The sequence below is a fragment of the Hydractinia symbiolongicarpus genome, chromosome 11 (genome assembly GCF_029227915.1).
Source record: "Hydractinia symbiolongicarpus strain clone_291-10 chromosome 11, HSymV2.1, whole genome shotgun sequence".
In the NCBI taxonomy this organism is placed as follows: domain Eukaryota; kingdom Metazoa; phylum Cnidaria; class Hydrozoa; order Anthoathecata; family Hydractiniidae; genus Hydractinia; species Hydractinia symbiolongicarpus.
This window is the reverse complement of record NC_079885.1, coordinates 12,258,088-12,276,376: the sequence shown is the minus strand read 5'-3', so window position 1 is coordinate 12,276,376 and position 18,289 is coordinate 12,258,088. Positions and strand designations below refer to the sequence as shown.

General features: G+C 33.7%; 1 protein-coding gene across 2 annotated transcripts; it reads left to right on the top strand.

The window, feature by feature from the left end:
* The first annotated feature begins 1,599 nt into the window (after window positions 1-1,599).
* LOC130614875 (nuclear pore complex protein Nup93-like) lies at window positions 1,600-13,231 on the top strand. Of its 2 annotated transcripts, XM_057436341.1 has the most exons (14): window positions 1,600-1,801; window positions 2,046-3,205; window positions 4,367-4,443; window positions 4,780-4,894; window positions 6,479-6,605; window positions 6,750-6,822; window positions 8,650-8,694; window positions 8,844-8,960; window positions 9,179-9,223; window positions 9,711-9,902; window positions 10,329-10,412; window positions 10,778-10,848; window positions 11,028-11,079; window positions 13,008-13,231. In XM_057436341.1, exons 1-14 carry the CDS (start codon window positions 1,626-1,628, stop codon window positions 13,125-13,127), a joined length of 2,454 nt encoding a protein of 817 aa, XP_057292324.1. In that variant the 5' UTR covers window positions 1,600-1,625; the 3' UTR covers window positions 13,128-13,231. The 2 variants fall into 2 exon arrangements, with proteins under 2 accessions (XP_057292324.1, XP_057292325.1); XM_057436342.1 differs by lacking the exons at window positions 9,711-9,902; window positions 10,329-10,412; window positions 10,778-10,848; window positions 11,028-11,079; window positions 13,008-13,231 and adding an exon at window positions 9,518-9,674.
* The last annotated feature ends 5,058 nt before the right edge of the window (window positions 13,232-18,289 follow it).

Genomic DNA, 18,289 nt, shown 5'->3' with positions numbered 1-18,289 from the left:
ATATAATGCCAATATATAATGCCAAGCCTTGACGAGTATCAAACATCAACAAATTCAAAGCGAAATTCTAAGGCTGCATAGACAAGCAATTCATTTGGTTCGTTTTCTAACGACTTGAAAAAGGCAATTGCCGAGTTATACTGTCGCGTTTTGTGTGGAAAATAAGACATATTTTCCCTTACCACCCTCTTCAAGGAAAATATGTCAGTTGAAAGACAGTCAATCTCCCTAGTTTCAGTCGTGCAGTTATCGCACTTGCACCATTCGTTTCTCCCAACACGAAAACTTTCCCAATGTTTTACTAAAAATATCGTTTCTCTCTCAGTTACAGTGTTTTTATTATCATCTTATTTAGTCAGGGAATTCAACAAAGAAAACAACACGCGTGCTACAAATCGCACCCGTAAATCTATTTTAGAAAATTTGCGCGTGCGTTTTTCCGATTTTTTTCCTGGTTTATTTCACTCTTATTAGTCCCATGAGTGTTCTTTAAGTGATGTAAAAGTGCTAAATATATTAACAAAACACCTTGGTTCGTTGTAGGAAGTCATTAAATTTAAACAGTGGACGAAGAGATGCTGACACGTGCTACACGTTGCACTTATTGCAATGGTCTGCCATTTTGTTTGTAGTGCTATTTATCCCCAACCTTGTTCCAAGGGTTATATTTTCTCCGTAGGTTATCTAATATCTATAACAATCGCCAATTATGATGTCACAGCAAAAGGTTCTTAATAAAAAGTCTATCTTTGCGCATTGATTAAAAGATCAATAAACAATTTTTCGAAAAAAGAATAACAACTTTATACTAATTGAATAGCGGAGAATTCAAAGAACAAATAAAAAAAAATCGAAAATTTCGTGGAACCACTCCTTTAAGAAGAATTAATGATTTATACATCATGTACAATTAAAATATTTACTGTAAGTACGTTTCTCTCACAATTATTGGAAATAATTGTGGACACTTAAATTGTCGTCAATAAAAAAACAAAAAAATATAAAAAACAAAAACAAAAAAAAATTATAAAATTTTAGTATGAAAGGGTTTTCCCATGTCACACTATTCCTCCTAACATAGATAAAATACGAGCTTCTTATTGCTACCTCAGAAATTTTATTCATCATGCGTTTTACATCCAAGCAACCAAACTGTCTGCAGAAGTTGGAAAGTGCCCGATTCTTCTAGGGAAGAATCCAAGAGAGGAAACCTCTACAAACATCTTGTTTAGCTGGTATTTTTTGTTTAAAAGAGTGTTTTTCAAATTTTGATAGCGTCTAACTTTGTATTCATCAGCTTTTGTAAAGTTACTTTCATAACAACAAAACAGTTCAATGGCATTCAGTTTGTTGCCAATCTTTAATAAGATGTCAAGACGTAGGTCATCAAAGAATTCAGATGGACTTCTAAAACCATCAAGATCAGAAAATAACTCAAAACCCGAATTTTCTAACGATTTTAGTGATGCCATGTATATCTACCACTATTTATTTTTACCGCTATAATAATATTAATAAAATTGGAAAGCTGCAATATTATTCCATAAAAACATCACACTGCAATTAAGCTCTGTTTTATACTTTATATTTTTATTTCAGGAAAACAAATATATAAATTGTTCAAAATGTCTAATGTTTCGTTTTCCGACCTCTTGCATTGTGCAGAACAGTTAACTGCTGATGTTGATACTGGAACTGAACTTCCAAGAATTGAAAGAAACTTGCCACAGTTGGCTGAAGCATCACAGAGATTACTTTCAAAAACTTGGACAAATGTTGGGGAAGGGTCTGATGTAAAAGCGTAAGTCAGATATTATTTTAACAAGATTTTTCTTTGACTAATTTTAACGCATTCCTCTTCTACCATGCAACGGTGAACATTTCACAAGTCCCTTTTATTTTTCATCTTTTAATGTTTTTCCTTAACTACTGCTGTGCATAGCTATCAAACAACAATTTTTGAAAGCTTGCAATAAGTAACCACATCAACATCAAGACAAAATAACTTATTTTGTCTTGATGTTGTTTAATGTAATCTTTTATAGATCTCTTTTGTTGAGTACAAAAGGTGTTGAACTTCCAAAGTTGTCACAAAGGCTGGAATCCCTTAACACCACCAAGACATTTGAGCCAATTGAGCCTCTTGTTGAAACGGATATACATGGGTTTTTAAAAAATGAGAGAGAAAACTCAATTCTTGCGACGATTGAAGAAACAAAGAGAAAAACATTTGTTAATGCAGAAAAACAATTTTGGGACAGTTTGGAAAACGAATGGGAGAGAGAAAAACAAAAAATATTAAATTCATTGCTTAGTGCAGGAAAACAAGCGCTCAGTTTTCCTGTCGATGCAGGAAGATTTGAAGAAAATTCCATTTCCAAGGGAAGGAGTACACTCAGTGCTATTGAAATGGCATATGCACGTCAAGTTTATCTGTGTAATGAATTAAGCATAAATGGACAAAAATATAATTTCTTAGAGGCCTTAAAGCAGGTTGGGTTAAAAACAGAGGATATTAATGTTAAAGATCTATGGGGGTTGGTCGAACAAATCATCTTGAACTTGCCACTTCAGGAAAATAACACGCGTAAGCTAAGGCAGTCCAAAGAATTTCAGACAAGTTTAGTAACAAATGCTAAAATGTTTCTCGAAGACAGATACCGAGGTTTTATTGAAAAGCGTGTGCATGATAACTTGCAACAAGCCCACCTGGGTGGTGTACCAGGATTATACAATTATGTACAAAGTTATTTGAAAATAAAAATGATGAGCACTGCTTCTGGCTATGAGGATGGTTATGTGAATGGTGTTCCTGTATGGCCTTTAGTTTATTATTGTTTACGGTGTGGGGATGTCGAAGCCACAAAACAAGCAGCAGAAGCCTTGCCTCCTCAATACTCTGAATTCAAAACATATTTAAAGGAATACTTTGCAAGCAATGAACGTCGTTTGCACCCCAACAATGAAGCTAAGCTGCGAGTGGAGTACAAGAGGACAGTTCGGTCAAGCCCTGATCCTTTTAAGCGCATTGTGTATTGTATTGTTGGTCATTGCGATTCGACTGACCCACATCCAGATGTGGCAAAGAAAACCGATGATTATATATGGTTAAAATTAAACCAGATTCAATTTGCAAATGCTGACCATATGAATCAAGAAGGCAATACACTGCAAAGTTTACAAAAATTATTGCTTGAAGAGTATGGTATGTGTTGCTTTGTATTTTTAACAAGACTAGTCTATAAGGCCCGTGGAAAAATCCATAGGCAAAAAAATAATGGAAAAATAGGTTGTTTTAGATGTTTTGCTGACGTCAGCAGTGCATATACAAAAACAAGGTTGGTGAAAATTAGTTCATTTTTTGCCTGTAATAAGAAGAGGTTAAGACGCTGATCAAAATAATGTATAGGATCATATGTTTTCGATGAACGTCTGAGGAGATATAAGGGTTTAAAAATTTTGCTGACGTCAGCCAAAATCAGCAACTGTTGCCTTCATCGCATAGATCTTGAAACGCTGATCAAGAAAATGTATAAGATCATGTGCTTTTGACAAACGGTTGCAGAGATATTTAGGTTAAAATGTTTTTTAATGACGACATCAACCCGTCAATTCCGAAACGGTTTCGAAGACCCAGGTTTGGTAAACTTACCCAAGTTGGTCCCAGGTGGTCCCTAGTTACCCACATGGTGAAAAACGACTGATGTCACCACCTTGTTTCCAAATTATTGGTCTCAAAGTTTAAAGTGCACTCTAATGGCTTTATTAATATATTATAGGTATTGACGTTAAAGTAGTGTTATTGACATCATACCATTTTCAGCTACATCAAAGAAAAATTAACACATTCACTTTGCCTGTTACAGACAGACAGACACTCTCTCCTTATCATTATAAGAGATTATAATTAGTGCAACCTAATCAAAACTTTTTTAGGAGAGTGTACATTTTTAAAAATTTAATGCCCAATTTTTAAAAAAAACTTTAGCTACCAAAAGATTTACATTAGCAACTATAATTTACAAATTTTATTTACAATTACAAATTTATCCATTCTTTTACATAGCTGTATTAAAGCGAGAAAGAAATATTTATCTGTTTTTTATTAAGTGAAAATTCTTAAAACTTCCCTCCTGAACAGAGGGATGATTCTTTTTGTAATGAATTGGATTACACCCTGCAATGATATGCTTAAATTAACACTTTGTGAATTAAAGTTTCTAAATTTAAATACTTTTTAGGAAGTTACAGTTGTGAAAAATATAAATACAATGTTTTGAATTTTGTTATCCCCTTTATTATTGTAACTTGTAAATGTTCTTTTTCATCTTAATTTGTACTGAATTAGATAATTTTAATTTTGTAGGTGAAAGTCATTTCCGAGCATATGATCAGCCATACCTCTATTGTCGGGTGTTATTTTTAACAGGGCAGTTTGAAGCTGTAAGTATTTGCATTTTGATTGTAGTAGTAGTAGTTGTTGTTGTTAATGATGTTGTTGACCCATTTTAAATTCATGGTAATTGCTTGAAGTCTTATACAACTCTTTGGTATGACCAAAAACCCTTACAAGCATGTTGAGGATAAAAAATGCTCAAGAAATTAAATTTTCTTTTTATCACAGATAAAGATGTAGCTCTGTATATCCTGCTTGAGCATACAACTCCTTAATTAAACATTGTTACAAGTTTAAAATACTTGATAACAGTTTAAATACATTCGTTTTTATTTACTTATCGTTATTATTAACTTATGTAACTTTGTAAACTTATGTTGTAGGGTTTGGAGTTTTTGTCACGCCTTGACCACTGTCGAAGTCATGCTGTTCACATTGCTATTGTATTAAAGATGCAAAAGTTGTTACTGACCCCAGACCTTATTCATGCTCCACTCTGTAAGTGTTATTATTTTGTGCTCTGTGGCACACTTGTTGTAAATGGTTAGATAATATGCGACTATATAGGGGCAAAGAAATGAATGACTCAACTGTTTTTCCCAGGGAATTTCAACATTTGTTTTAATAAACAATGTGTCTTACAACAACAACAATTCCTCTCAAGAAAAAAGAAAAATTGGTGACAAAGATGAACAAACCTTAGGCAGGCTAGCTCTATTTACATAAAAAAAATCTATCTTTGTAACCTTTTATTCCCTTATATGTAAATTGTGTTTTTATTCAGCATAACCTTCTTTATCAACAGGTAAGTTTTTAAAGTAACTTAAAAATGGCCAAGAATGTGTAAATAGTTGGTTTAGCTACCTAACAAAGAATTTCGAAACATTGAAGCTGGAATTTTAATTCTTTAACTTTGTTTATCATAAATATATTTCATATGCAAAGTTATATACCATGTTGATAATGCGATGCACCCATAATCAATTTTTGTAACCGATTTTTTTCTCACTGTTCTATCTCAAGTTTCTTTACAGCGCATTATCTATTGTTTTTTTGGGCGATTACCACTACTGACATCAGCATGCTGAGACCTGTATCACTATATATCATTGCATATTATCTTTATTATGTTGATAACATTAGACTTCGTTTAAATAAATGAATTTCCCACAACAGCCTGAGTTTTTGGTTTTTGGTCACTTTTTTTGTTTTTTAAAAACTTAACCTTTTCCATTTACATAGTAACTTCTGATTTTCACTTTAGCAATCAGTGAACACAAAGAAGTTAATTAGAACCATCACTCTTTGAAGTAATTTTCAGAGCACTGGCAGTATCTTAAAATAACCATCAAAGGAGCAGAAGCTTATCCCTGAAACAGTCAGCTTTGACATCCTAAAGTTTAGTGTAAATTAAACTGCCACAACCTTACACTATTTTTAATCTATATTTTCATGTGTTTACGTAAAGTTTTTTTTTAAATAAGTGCTATGTATAGCAAGCCCAAACAGTGTTAACATCTTATTCCAACAGCTTTTGCCAACATTCAGGCAATGTTTGGAAAAGATTTTGTGAAACTAGCATTAGAAAGTATGGAAAATATGTGTTTGCCTTTCAGATCAGATCATTTTAAAATTATTGTTTTTGAAAGCATGGTTTTCTGCAGAATCCTAATTATCACAAAACAATACAGTAGCAACAAATGTTGCTTTAAATGTGTGGCAATAACTTATGCAAAAGCCTGTTAACCCTTTTTTGGCGGACCAAAAACTATACCAATATATAGGTGAAAGCTTGCAGTTATTTACAAATTTTGGTGCTCTGAAATTGTAACATGTTCTCTGGTGGTTATTTCTAAATAGTGGTAATTACTACTCCTGGTCTCATTAAATATAACTCACCCCAAGTGAAAATCCTGATATTCAACCAAAGGGCTTGCAACATCTTAGCATATCACATTTTCATTATTCTTACTTCTGAAGCAATATTATAGATGTACTGAAAATAAATGGCAAGGTGAATGTTTTAGTGGAGAGAGACTTATTTAACAATAAAAACTATACATTTAATTTTCTCTGTTATAGTGTCTGCAGATACTCTGGATCCACCTCCATTAAAGCGGCTAAATTATGCTAGACTAATTACAATATACACAAGAAAATTTGAAGTCACGGATCCAAGAGAAGCCTTGGAGTATTTCTATTTACTGAGGTAAGACCGTGTTGTGAATTTCTGAATTACTATAATAATATCATCGCAACCAACGTAATGTCAAGAACTTTAGTTGCAAGTATATAATTTTGTACCTTATTTTATTTGCCTGGTTGATTTACTTATATCCTGTTTCTTTTTCAGGCATCTGAACAGTCCCAATGGTGATAATTTGTTTGCTTCTTGTGTCAGTGAATTGGCTCTTGAGACAAGAGAGGTATGCAGTTGACTTCTTCACTCAACTCTTTATATCTGCTGTGAAATTCATAACTAGTTGTTAGCCTGTGAAAAATCCATCCGTAAATCATTAAAAATATATCGCATTTCCTGCATTCTTTAAATAAATCGGTTCAAATGACAGACAAAATAAGTATTAATATAAGAGATATCTTAACCTATTTTGTCCAAGGTATTTTGAACATATTATGACATAACTTTTGACAGGCTTATCCAAATTGAATCAAACTTAGCACTCTTATAGTATGTCATGAAAGAAACAAAATGGAAGACATCAATTTTTGCTTAAAGAACCAATTTTTTGTGACGTCATTGGAATCCTAAAATTTGTCTAATATTATATCTATACATATATCTGCTTAAAATCTAATTACTTATGTTCTAGAGTTTTTTCATTCCGTTCAAAGTTTCTGTCAGCCCAGTAAAGGTTATTTAACACATTTTCCGTTTTTTATATAGGTCGCATGACTAAGGGCCAAAAATTCCCAGAAGAATCTGTCCTAACAAAAGTTATTATATTTTTCCGATTTATAAGGATGTCATTGAGATTTTTAGAGGTAGTTTTGAGTAATAACCAATATCTAGAGTTCTGAGAAGTAAAATTTGTTGGATACGATAGGGGTGGGAGGACATTATAAAAAACCAATGCGAACGTAAATAAATAGAGATGAAAATAATATTTTAAATGTTAATCAAATTGATCACTCAGCGAGCCTAAAAAAGTTAAGGTATTTTGCACATCACTATTTTGTGCATCTCTAAAACTAGTACATCCATGCAAGTAGCGATTTGGCTGTCATCTTGCAGACACAACATGTCTTTTAATAAACTGTAATTCCTTTCGTATGGCAAACATAGGAACACGATACAGGGGCTGCATAAACTATCTCGCATGTCAATGTCAATTACACATCACTGCAACAATATATTTTTAATTTATTAACAGAGTCATTTCACAAAACCTAAAAATTAATTAACATCTGTTCCTGGCATGAGGGATATGATGCATGGCTAGGATACTTACTGAATTTTTAATATTTATCTATAAGACACCTGCTTGTGATATTTTTAGGTCGCATACCTCTGAGAGCCTTTTGCCATTTCACAAAAATACGGCTTAAAAATTCTTAAGAAATCCTTATAATGGGGAAATTTATTAGGATTGTTCTTAGAACTTAAAAGTCACAGCACAACTTCATTTTGTCATGGCACATGTGTGTGTCATTCTCTACTGAAATAATCAGTGTAGTCATATAGAAGTAGAGTCACTTTGTTTATCGCTAACATATTGCCTGCTAGCGAGGAGGATTTGATTTGCAGTCCCCAGAAGCTACTCCATAGGAAATTTAGCCGGCTTTCAGAAATCATATAGTTTTGTATGATTTTATTTCGCAGTTTGGGATATATAGCAGTATAGTATGGGTAACACCATGGGTAATATATATGTATCTATTTAATAACAAAACAAAATGGCTGCACCGCAGCTTCATTCCAGGTAAAGTAAATAATTTGCAGACGAATGAACCCATGTGATATATAAAGGACGGGCCGCCTCATGGATTTATCCACAAACTACTGCCTACTCCTCAAATATTATTGTTGAAAAATTTTGCAAGCTTTAAAGAAACTTATTAAGACAGTTTACAGAATTTACATGTCCTTTTTGTTCTTTCAATCTTGCATTCTTCTCCTTTTTAAATATTACGTTACATGGGTAAGCAGGACCCACTGTAGCATGACAACAGCATTGCAACTACCAGTTGGATTTAACCTTTGTTCTTACAAACCGTTTTAAATATTTTTTTAGTTTGAAACCATATTAGGATGTATTAATCCAGACGGTTCAAAAAAGGTATGTAGTTTTGATTTGAAGATAATATGGCATGTTGACCTTTCTAAAGTAATATTAGACAGATCAGTAAAGTATATATCATTTACGTTACAGTTTTACTAATACGGTTTTCTTGGTTGATGTAACAACTAAGTTCTTCCTCACTTTAGGCTGGCTCTGTGTCAAAGTTTGAATTGGATGTCACAAATATAATAGCAACGGTTGCAAAGGATGCTGAGAATAAGGGACAATTTGAGGATGCTGCTATGTTGTACGATCTATCCGATGTAAGGAAAAGAAAAAAGATTTGTTAAAATTTGTATTTGTTGTTTTAAAATGTCAAATAATGTGGTCAAAATTTATATTTTGCTTACAAGCTTCACTTCCTACTGCTTTCTTATCACCTCAATTTGCAAACACTTTTCAATAACAGAAGGGACATAGTTTACAGATAATAAGATATTTGTGATCTTCAATGTTTATTTACCCCTGTTGGTTTTTTTAGAAACATGAAAAGGTGTTGGAGTTATTGAGTAATCTTTTATGCCAGGTATATTAATTTTCTATAATTAATGCAGTAATCTTTGCTATTTTCGTCTCTTCTTTTCTGAAAATAATACTCTTTTCTCGATTTTGTTGTTTTCCAGTCCATCGTATTTACATGTATGTCATGTTTAATATCCAATATATAGTAAATTAACGTTTTATAAAAGAAACATACCCTAAATAAGTATAAAATTGTTCTTGAACCTGGAGTAATGAGCTAGAAAAAGTCTAAAATGAATCATATTAAGCAACAATATATTTACAATCCAAACCTTTTTCTCAATCTCGTGCTTTTTAGCTTGTATCACTAGCCAACAGTCCACAATCCTCTCGAGAACGTATTCAGACACTGTCTAGATCTATTGCAGAAACGTACAAAACACGTGCCCATAATGATTTGCAGTCCCCAGAAGCTACTCCATAGGAAATTTATCCGGCTTTCAGAAATCATATAGTTTTGTATGATTTTATTTCGCATATTTTTATTTTAGCTTGTATCCCTAGCCAACAGTCCACAATCCTCTCGGCAACGTATTCAGACACTGTCTAGATCTATTGCAGAAAGGTACAAAACACGTGGCCATAATGGTAGCCGCATGAGAAGTTCGACATTTTATTTGCTGCTTGATCTTATGTACTATTTTGATTTGTATCAAGAGCAACAGTATGACTCTTCACTTGATGTAAGTTGATTAGCTCTATCTACCATTTTTGTATGAGGAAACTGTTTGTTGATAATACCAATGTTTCTCGGAGTTAAGAAGACAAAATACAAATTAACATGAGAAGTAAGAAAAGCTGTTGCAGGTATTTAGAGAAGAATTGTCAACCCAATATTTAACGAGGAGAAGGGTAGTTTGATACTTATGGCGATAAATTTACACGCCAATATCTACACAATTTTTGATGACTCGGCTAATTAGTTTCACGAAATTCCCTGAAAGTTTGAAAGTTTGAAGTTTTCTAAAGATTAATCTGTTTTACCTAGTTGCAACAAGAGTTTTGTAGATTTTGTTAAATTTAAGTAACCTATAAACTTATTATCATGTTCCTCTGTCAGCATTTAATCTCCTTTATTTCTGGTACGATGGATTTTGTTTGAATTTCAGGTTATGCAGAAAATTAAGTTAATTCCATTGTCGGTTGATGAAGTGGATTTGAAAGTTTCGTCTTTCAAACAATACAGCGATGAGGTATGTCAGCATATTTTGCTTGCTATACGAAATAAAAAATATACAAAAAAAATAGGGGAAGAAGCCATTTTACAAATCAGAAGCCGCAATTATAAACAAATTATAACGTACAGACTGATTAGAATTTACCTTTATATCAGCAATTCATGCACCATCTTAATTTAAATACTAAGTTTTTTAAGTACACCCATAGACATCAATAGCGCACTGAATGTAAAGCGAATTTAGCAGTCGAACAGATTTAACACCTTTTCTAAAAGGGAGGTGATTTAACCTTTATATTTTAAAAACTTTATAGCCGTCAATCATGATATTTTTTTAATTTTTTGCGCTTAAATCCTAACGTTCTTGTTTTTTTATAATAGGTACGTCAATGCTTACCTGATGTTTTATTGGCTGTGATGAACACATTATATGAGAAATACAAGAGAAGCAAGTAAGCAGCCTCTAGTGATTAGGATTTTTTTCTTGTTTTTATATAGCGGAGTATTATACTACAAACATAGAAGAGAGGATCACACAGATTAATTTTTTATGGTGATACTCTATGATAAGTACTTTTTAGTTGTCCTCTTTGTTTTTGCAGAATATTTTATACATTAAAATTTTATTTAGAATTTCTTCACAGTCATCATATATGGGAGTACGTAAAGAAAAAGATGAATCAGTAAGATTATTTATCATGTAACTGGAGTTTTTAAAACCCCTTATATTTAACCAGTCTATCCCATTAAGCAGACTTTTAAGCAAAATGGTTGAATTAATGATGTTGATTGAAACATTCGTCATCATTTCTACTTTTGAATAGCGGAAAATATGCAGATCCATAATAATATAATAATATATAAAAAAATTATGTCATACCAGCTTTATTAAAGGTACAAACACCATTCGATGGAAAATTTAAAATCCTTAAGATGATATGGTTGAAAAAATAGCCTAATCCCTTAATTTTCGCGTATACTTATCTGAATTTGCTATTTGGGCTACCCTTGCGGGTGCTAAGATATTTTCCTTGGGAATTGAGAACAACAGAAACGTAATCAGATGAGGAATGTTAAAACTTCGGTGTATATAAATGTCGTTGAGGGTTTGTCAGTGTCACTATAAATGTCGTTGACGATGTGTGAGTGTCACTATAAATGTTGTCGACGATGTGTGAGTGTCACTATAAATGTTGTCGACGGTGTGTAAGTGTCACTATAAATGTTGTCGATGGTGTGTAAGTGTCACTATAAATGTCGTTGACGATGTGTGAGTGTCACTATAAATGTTGTCGACGATGTGTGAGTGTCACTATAAATGTTGTCGACGGTGTGTAAGTGTCACTATAAATGTCGTTGACGGTGTGTAAGTGTCACTATAAATGTTGTCGACGATGTGTGAGTGTCACTATAAATGTTGTCGACGGTGTGTAAGTGTCACTATAAATGTTGTCGACGATGTGTGAGTGTCACTATAAATGTTGTCGACGGTGTGTGAGTGTCACTATAAATGTTGTCGACGATGTGTGAGTGTCACTATAAATGTTGTCGACGGTGTGTGAGTGTCACTATAAATGTTGTCGACGATGTGTAAGTGTCACTATAAATGTTGTCGACGGTGTGTGAGTGTCACTATAAATGTTGTCGACGATGTGTAAGTGTCATTATAAATGTTGTCGACGGTGTGTAAGTGTCGCTATAAATGTTGTCGACGGTGTGTGAGTGTCACTATAAATGTTGTCGACGGTGTGTAAGTGTCACTATAAATGTTGTCGACGGTGTGTAAGTGTCACTATAAATGTCGTTGACGATGTGTGAGTGTCACTATAAATGTTGTCGATGGTGTGTAAGTGTCACTATAAATGTTGTCGATGGTGTGTAAGTGTCACTATAAATGTTGTCGACAGTGTGTGAGTGTCACTATAAATGTCGTCGATGGTGTGTAAGTGTCACTATAAATGTTGTCGACGGTGTGTAAGTGTCACTACAAATTTCGTTGACGATGTGTGAGTGTCACTATAAATGTTGTCGATGGTGTGTAAGTGTCACTATAAATGTTGTCGATGGTGTGTAAGTGTCACTATAAATGTTGTCGACAGTGTGTGAGTGTCACTATAAATGTCGTCGATGGTGTGTAAGTGTCACTATAAATGTTGTCGACGGTGTGTAAGTGTCACTATAAATGTCGTTGACGATGTGTGAGTGTCACTATAAATGTTGTCGATGGTGTGTAAGTGTCACTATAAATGTTGTCGATGGTGTGTAAGTGTCACTATAAATGTTGTCGACAGTGTGTGAGTGTCACTATAAATGTTGTCGACGATGTGTGAGTGTCATTATAAATGTTGTCGACGGTACTAGGTTGTGTAATTATTACAGGCTTAGGTTAAGTGCAACTGGAAATAAAAATTAGAAAATTATGTTTCTAAGCTAAGAAAATTTATTTGACATGCGACGGCGTTAAGAGAAAGTATTAATTCAAATTCTATGTCCACTGGGTTAGTCATATTATCTTCTACTTTCTACTAAAATTAAATTCCGTTTTAAACTATGAACCATTTAAAATAATTGAAGATGAAATTAATTTTTGAATATTTTTTGTTGTTTTTAGTTTTTGAGCAACTTGAGAAAACAAGCGGGAGCTATTGTGACGTTCGCTGGTTTGTTGCCGTATCGTATGCCTGGAGATACGAATGCTCGATTGGTACAAATGGAAGTGATGATGAATTGATTGAAAACCAAGGTGTCTTCTGTTTAGTAGCTTCATCAATCACATATTGTACCCTATTGTAGTGATGATCTTTTATAGTAACTAATGTAAAAAATCGTATCAAACGCGACTTTTCTTTGTTTTGTCAGTATTTTAGCCATTAGTATTTTAGCCATTAGCCATAAAGTTTCGAAGATTTGTCTGGACCACACTATTTTTGAGTTTCGTCTTCAAACCAGTCTCACAATCAAATGTAAATTTCAAATAACCAGATACCTTACTTCTCTATATTAAAAATAGGAAACGACGAGAAAAAAATTGTCTCCTAAAGTTCTGTCTAATGAGTTTGTGTCTTTATTGCGAATGTTTTTGGTGATAAAAGTGTTAGTCAAGGAAGATAGGCGGATAAACACTGTTTCATAGTTAGTACGCGAAAAACTTGTCACTTTATGATTTACTTGTTATATGAAAACTTCCCTACTTTAAGTCTACGTATACCGCTTTTCAAAGCAGGACTTTGAGTCACTCTATCCCCAGCTGCATAAATTCCAACTTTGTGAGTGAAGGCCTTGACATTTCTACATATGGCACTGTATATAAATGTATCTTTATAAAACTATTTACCTATCAAGTTAAAACTTTTAAAAGTACAAGTACACCACAATTGTCTTCTGCAAGTACTACGATGGAGATCAGGAATGACATGAGGATGGAATTAAATGGTCAGTTTTACAGTGTCGAAAAGATTATTGGCGGTGTAAGTGAACATTTATTAAAAGTAAAATGTATGAAAATTTATTAAAAAAATTTGCCAATCCATTGTATTTTTAAAGTTGAATTTATTAAATTACTGCAGTAAGATGACCATATAACCAGATTGACGACAGACTGACCAAGATGCATAATAACAGACTAGTCGACATTCTTCGTATGTACCCCATGTTACCAGCCAACGTAACCGCATTTTACTGAACAGACTATAGTTAAGAAACTCATAGATTTTAGGAATTTTTGATTGGCTGAACATAACCCACGTGACTTTGTTTTGTTAGAACAAAACACTGTACAACCTACAGTGGGTGCCAACATGGGAACCAGCTGAGAGCATGACAGGGTTTAAAGCTTTAATAGATGACTTTCTGCGAACTCAACTTAATATTAACCAGGTTGATTCACTGTTATTTTTAATTCTGTTTTAGAAAAATATTTTGCGATAATATCCTTGTTTTGAAAATTAGTGAAGTCTCCTCACGGTTTGTTATATTCTGGAATTAATTCTCACTGAAACATGTTGGTAAAAGTAAAGTTTTTTTGCTCTCGTATAGAGATAGAGGTGGCGGGTTGGTGGACTTGTGATAGAGCGTTTGCCTCTAGTGCAAAAAGTCTTGGGTTTAAACACGAGCGAGTCATGCCAGAGACTATAAAAGTGTGATTCGATACTTTCTGCTTAACGTCAAGCATAAAAATAGGATTGATATCTTTTGCGGTTTCCTAGTTGAGCGGCTACCGTAGCTCAAATGGGAGCTTTAAATGCACTTCGCAGGATCCTTATTGATACTTTCTAGGATTAGCTTTAAATGCACTGCGCAGGATCCTCATTGAAAACAGTTCTATTAGGATCTGAAGATAAATAATAGTAATAATAATAAGAAGAAAAAATTAGGTTTACATCTTTTTTTCAACATATTTCAAGCCAAACCTCACAGTTCAGATAGATTCAAACCACATAAAATCTCTTTTTTGTAAACTAGTTACTGATCATCAACTGTACTTTTTTTTGGTCACTCTGCGAAAATAAATCCGTCTAAAATTTATCCTATAAAGACACCATCGCATAAAAATATTCTAGAAAAAAGTCGCGACACTTCCAAAGTGACGTCAAAACGCAGTTTGATACCAATGAAACGCCTTAATTTGAGAAATTATCGCGAGGTAAAAAAAATGCATTTCGCAAATATTAAGTTTCGCGAATGAGTCATGCAGGCTTGCCACGTCTGCCAAGAATGTATAGTCTGAAAAATTACAATCGTTTCTTAGATAAGGCCTTACAATTTATTTTTTAATTTCTTGAATTACTTTTGCATGAATCTATATAATCTATTGTATAGTATATCTGTAGTATTTCTGTATGTATTACATATGCGTTGATTAATGACATTGTCTCTGACTTAAAAGTGCGATGAAGAAAAGAGTCAGTTAAGCGTGTAAAGAAAAAGGGCGAAAGAACTACATGAGAAGAAGAACAACTTCAATGTGAACTGCAAACGAAAGAAACTATTCTTAATCAGTTTAAACTGGTTCTTTTTTTGTGCTGTATATCGTTGTTTCATCATGAAATATATACATCAAAAGAGACTGTCTGATAATTTGGATGTTTCTGTATATAAAGAGTAGCAACAAGAGGAAAATATAAGGGTTCCAAATTATTTGACGAGGTTTCAGTCTGGAAAAATACTCTCTTTTTTGTTAAATGTCTAGAAAATCTCAAGAGTGAGGAAAAATAATATCAATTTTTATGATATGTCTGGAAATTTATATGACAAAAGTCTGTGGCAACCCTGTCTTGACGAAATATTTCGCGAATGGACTATTTTAAGATTTTTTGCGAAAAATTATGTTCGGGAAGCTACTTTATCACAATAGTAATTTATTCGAGGCTTACTTAAGGTGGCAGTAACCCTTTCTTACCTGTCCAAATAGCTGAATTATTTACTCAGTGTTTTATTTATACCATTTTTTTACTATTTCCTCAAAATATAGGCTTTAATACATATAATGATTTTAACTTGACACCAAAATTGCTGAGTCAGCAGAAAAAAATTGCCTTCTACGAGCTCCAGCTTTTTTTATGTCGTTGTTTTTCATCAGTTTTGTTTTTAAATGGACCTCGAGTTAACCCTGTTAAAACGGTGTGCGGATTTTTTTTGTTCATTCTTATTTTTTTAACAATAGCCTTTTGTTTTTGTTTTCAAAAGATTCTTTGTTAGCATCCCCTGCTGCATCCCACGCTGTTAAAAGAAAAATATTCCGAATAAAAAGATTTTCGCACACCGTATCATGGCTACATGGTTCACAAAGCATGTCTTAAAATTTTAAAGTAAAACAAAAATGCTATCGAAAGTTAAAGCTCGTGCAGTGTAGCGTAATAAAGATCGTCTTATAATGCGCCATCTTTGTTGTAATTAACGTTTCTCTTTAATAATTACGTCATTTCTTTCTGTACATTCGGCAAAACTAATTAATTATTCATGAATTTTAATTTAAAGAGAAATTGTTGAGGCTGAATATTTTTGGTGAAAGATAATAGTATTTTACCCATAAATTCGTGACAAGTGTGTTATAACAGAAAAAATATGGATATATAGCCAGTCTAAAAATAACCTTTCGTAACTAATAATGTAAAAAAAAAGTTTCCGATTTTTAAAAGGGTTACTACCACCTTAATTGGAAATTCTAAATCATCAAAAGGCGAAAGTGTTTTCACGCAAAATCATGGATATTTTTCAAAACGCGAAAGTTTTTTCAACATAAAAAAAATCACAAAAACGGTGCAATCTTCAAAAGTAATGATTTATTTCTACTTTAATTGTCGTCAACTACAAAAACACTTGGTGTTTTTTTCCTTCTTTGGAGCTGCGAGCATTTCTTGGATGTCCCGATTATTTGAAACAGTAGTGCTTGTGGATGCAGACTTTTTCTTCCTTTTGCCAAGTGCTTGCGGTGTAACGACTGTAGGCGGCAACGTCATGACGAAATTGAACAGATTTTCAACCGCTATGTCTTCTGTTGGTTCTGTGTAGAGATCCTTAACTAGATCTAAATAACGTTATGTTAATTTCGCTTGAAGAATAGTAGCTCGTGTTTCGATCACAGCTTGTAATAAGGGAAAACGGCGATAATGTTGTGAAGAAAGCGTGCAATACATAGACGCACCTCGATCTAAGAAATCTTTGTTATTCGGATTTTCCTAAATTAAGCGTTAGTACAGTTCGAACTTTTAAGAAGAAATTTTACGAAGAGCTGAGCTGCCACACAAAATAGGAGCTTGAAGCGCCACAGCGCATACAAAAGTATTCTAGACAAACCGGCCGACCCTTATTATTAGGTGAGCTTGATGAGATGGTGAGAAAATAACTTCTATCACGGAGCAAAAGAGGTGGAGTAGTCAATACAACAGTAGCAAATGCAACAGCCAAAGATCTGATGAGTAAATATCTTCATGCTGTCGGTCAAGTTGACATCGACTCATCGCGTTGGGCAAAAAGCCTGTTTTCCGGAATAAATTTTGTCAAGCGGAGAAAAACATCGTCAAAGATGGACATACCTGATGGGGGTCGAAAAGATATAGAGTTCATATATCTCCATGACGTTGTATCAAAAGTAGAGCAGTACAACATACCATCTGCCTTAATTTTAAATATCGATCAAACTCCGTTAAAGTACGTTACAGTAGGTAATGAAACAATGGCAGCAAAGGGAGTTCACTTTGTGACGATTGAAGGAAGTGCGGATAAGCGTTCAATAACTGGGACATTTACCATTTCGTTTGATGGAAACTTTCTTCCTATTCAACTTATTTATGGTGGCAAGACAACGAAAAGTTTACCAAACACAGATGAATCGCTTAAGTTCTTGAAAGAAGTCATCAGTCCTTATGTAATCAAACAAAGATAGATCCTGAAATGCTCTACGGATCAGAAAGCACTCGTCATCATGGACGTCTTTACTGGTCAAATGACGGCAGCTGTACTCGGTGCCTTTAAAGAAACAAACATATGTATCGTCAATGTCCCTGCTAATATGACAAAGTTCTACCAGTCACTTGATCTGACGGTCAATGGTTTCTGCAAACGATTTCTCAAACGTAAATTTAACGAATGATACTCAGCCAAGTGAAAGCGCAGCTAGATAATGGTGTTGAGATTGATGACATCCAAGTAGGGTTACAGTTGTCCAAACTTAAACCTGTTCACGCCGGTTGGATTGTGGAATTCTACATGAGCACGCCGAAAGGCAAAGAATATAGGGGATGGAAAAGTGCTGGTAGGGGATGGAAAAGTGCTGGTATTTTTGATGCCTTGAACTCGGTTCAAGCAAAACGCCATCGATTGATCCTTTCCAAGATATAGATCCGATGCTGAGTAATGATGTTGAGCAATCTGATGATAGCCATCTCTTAGCAA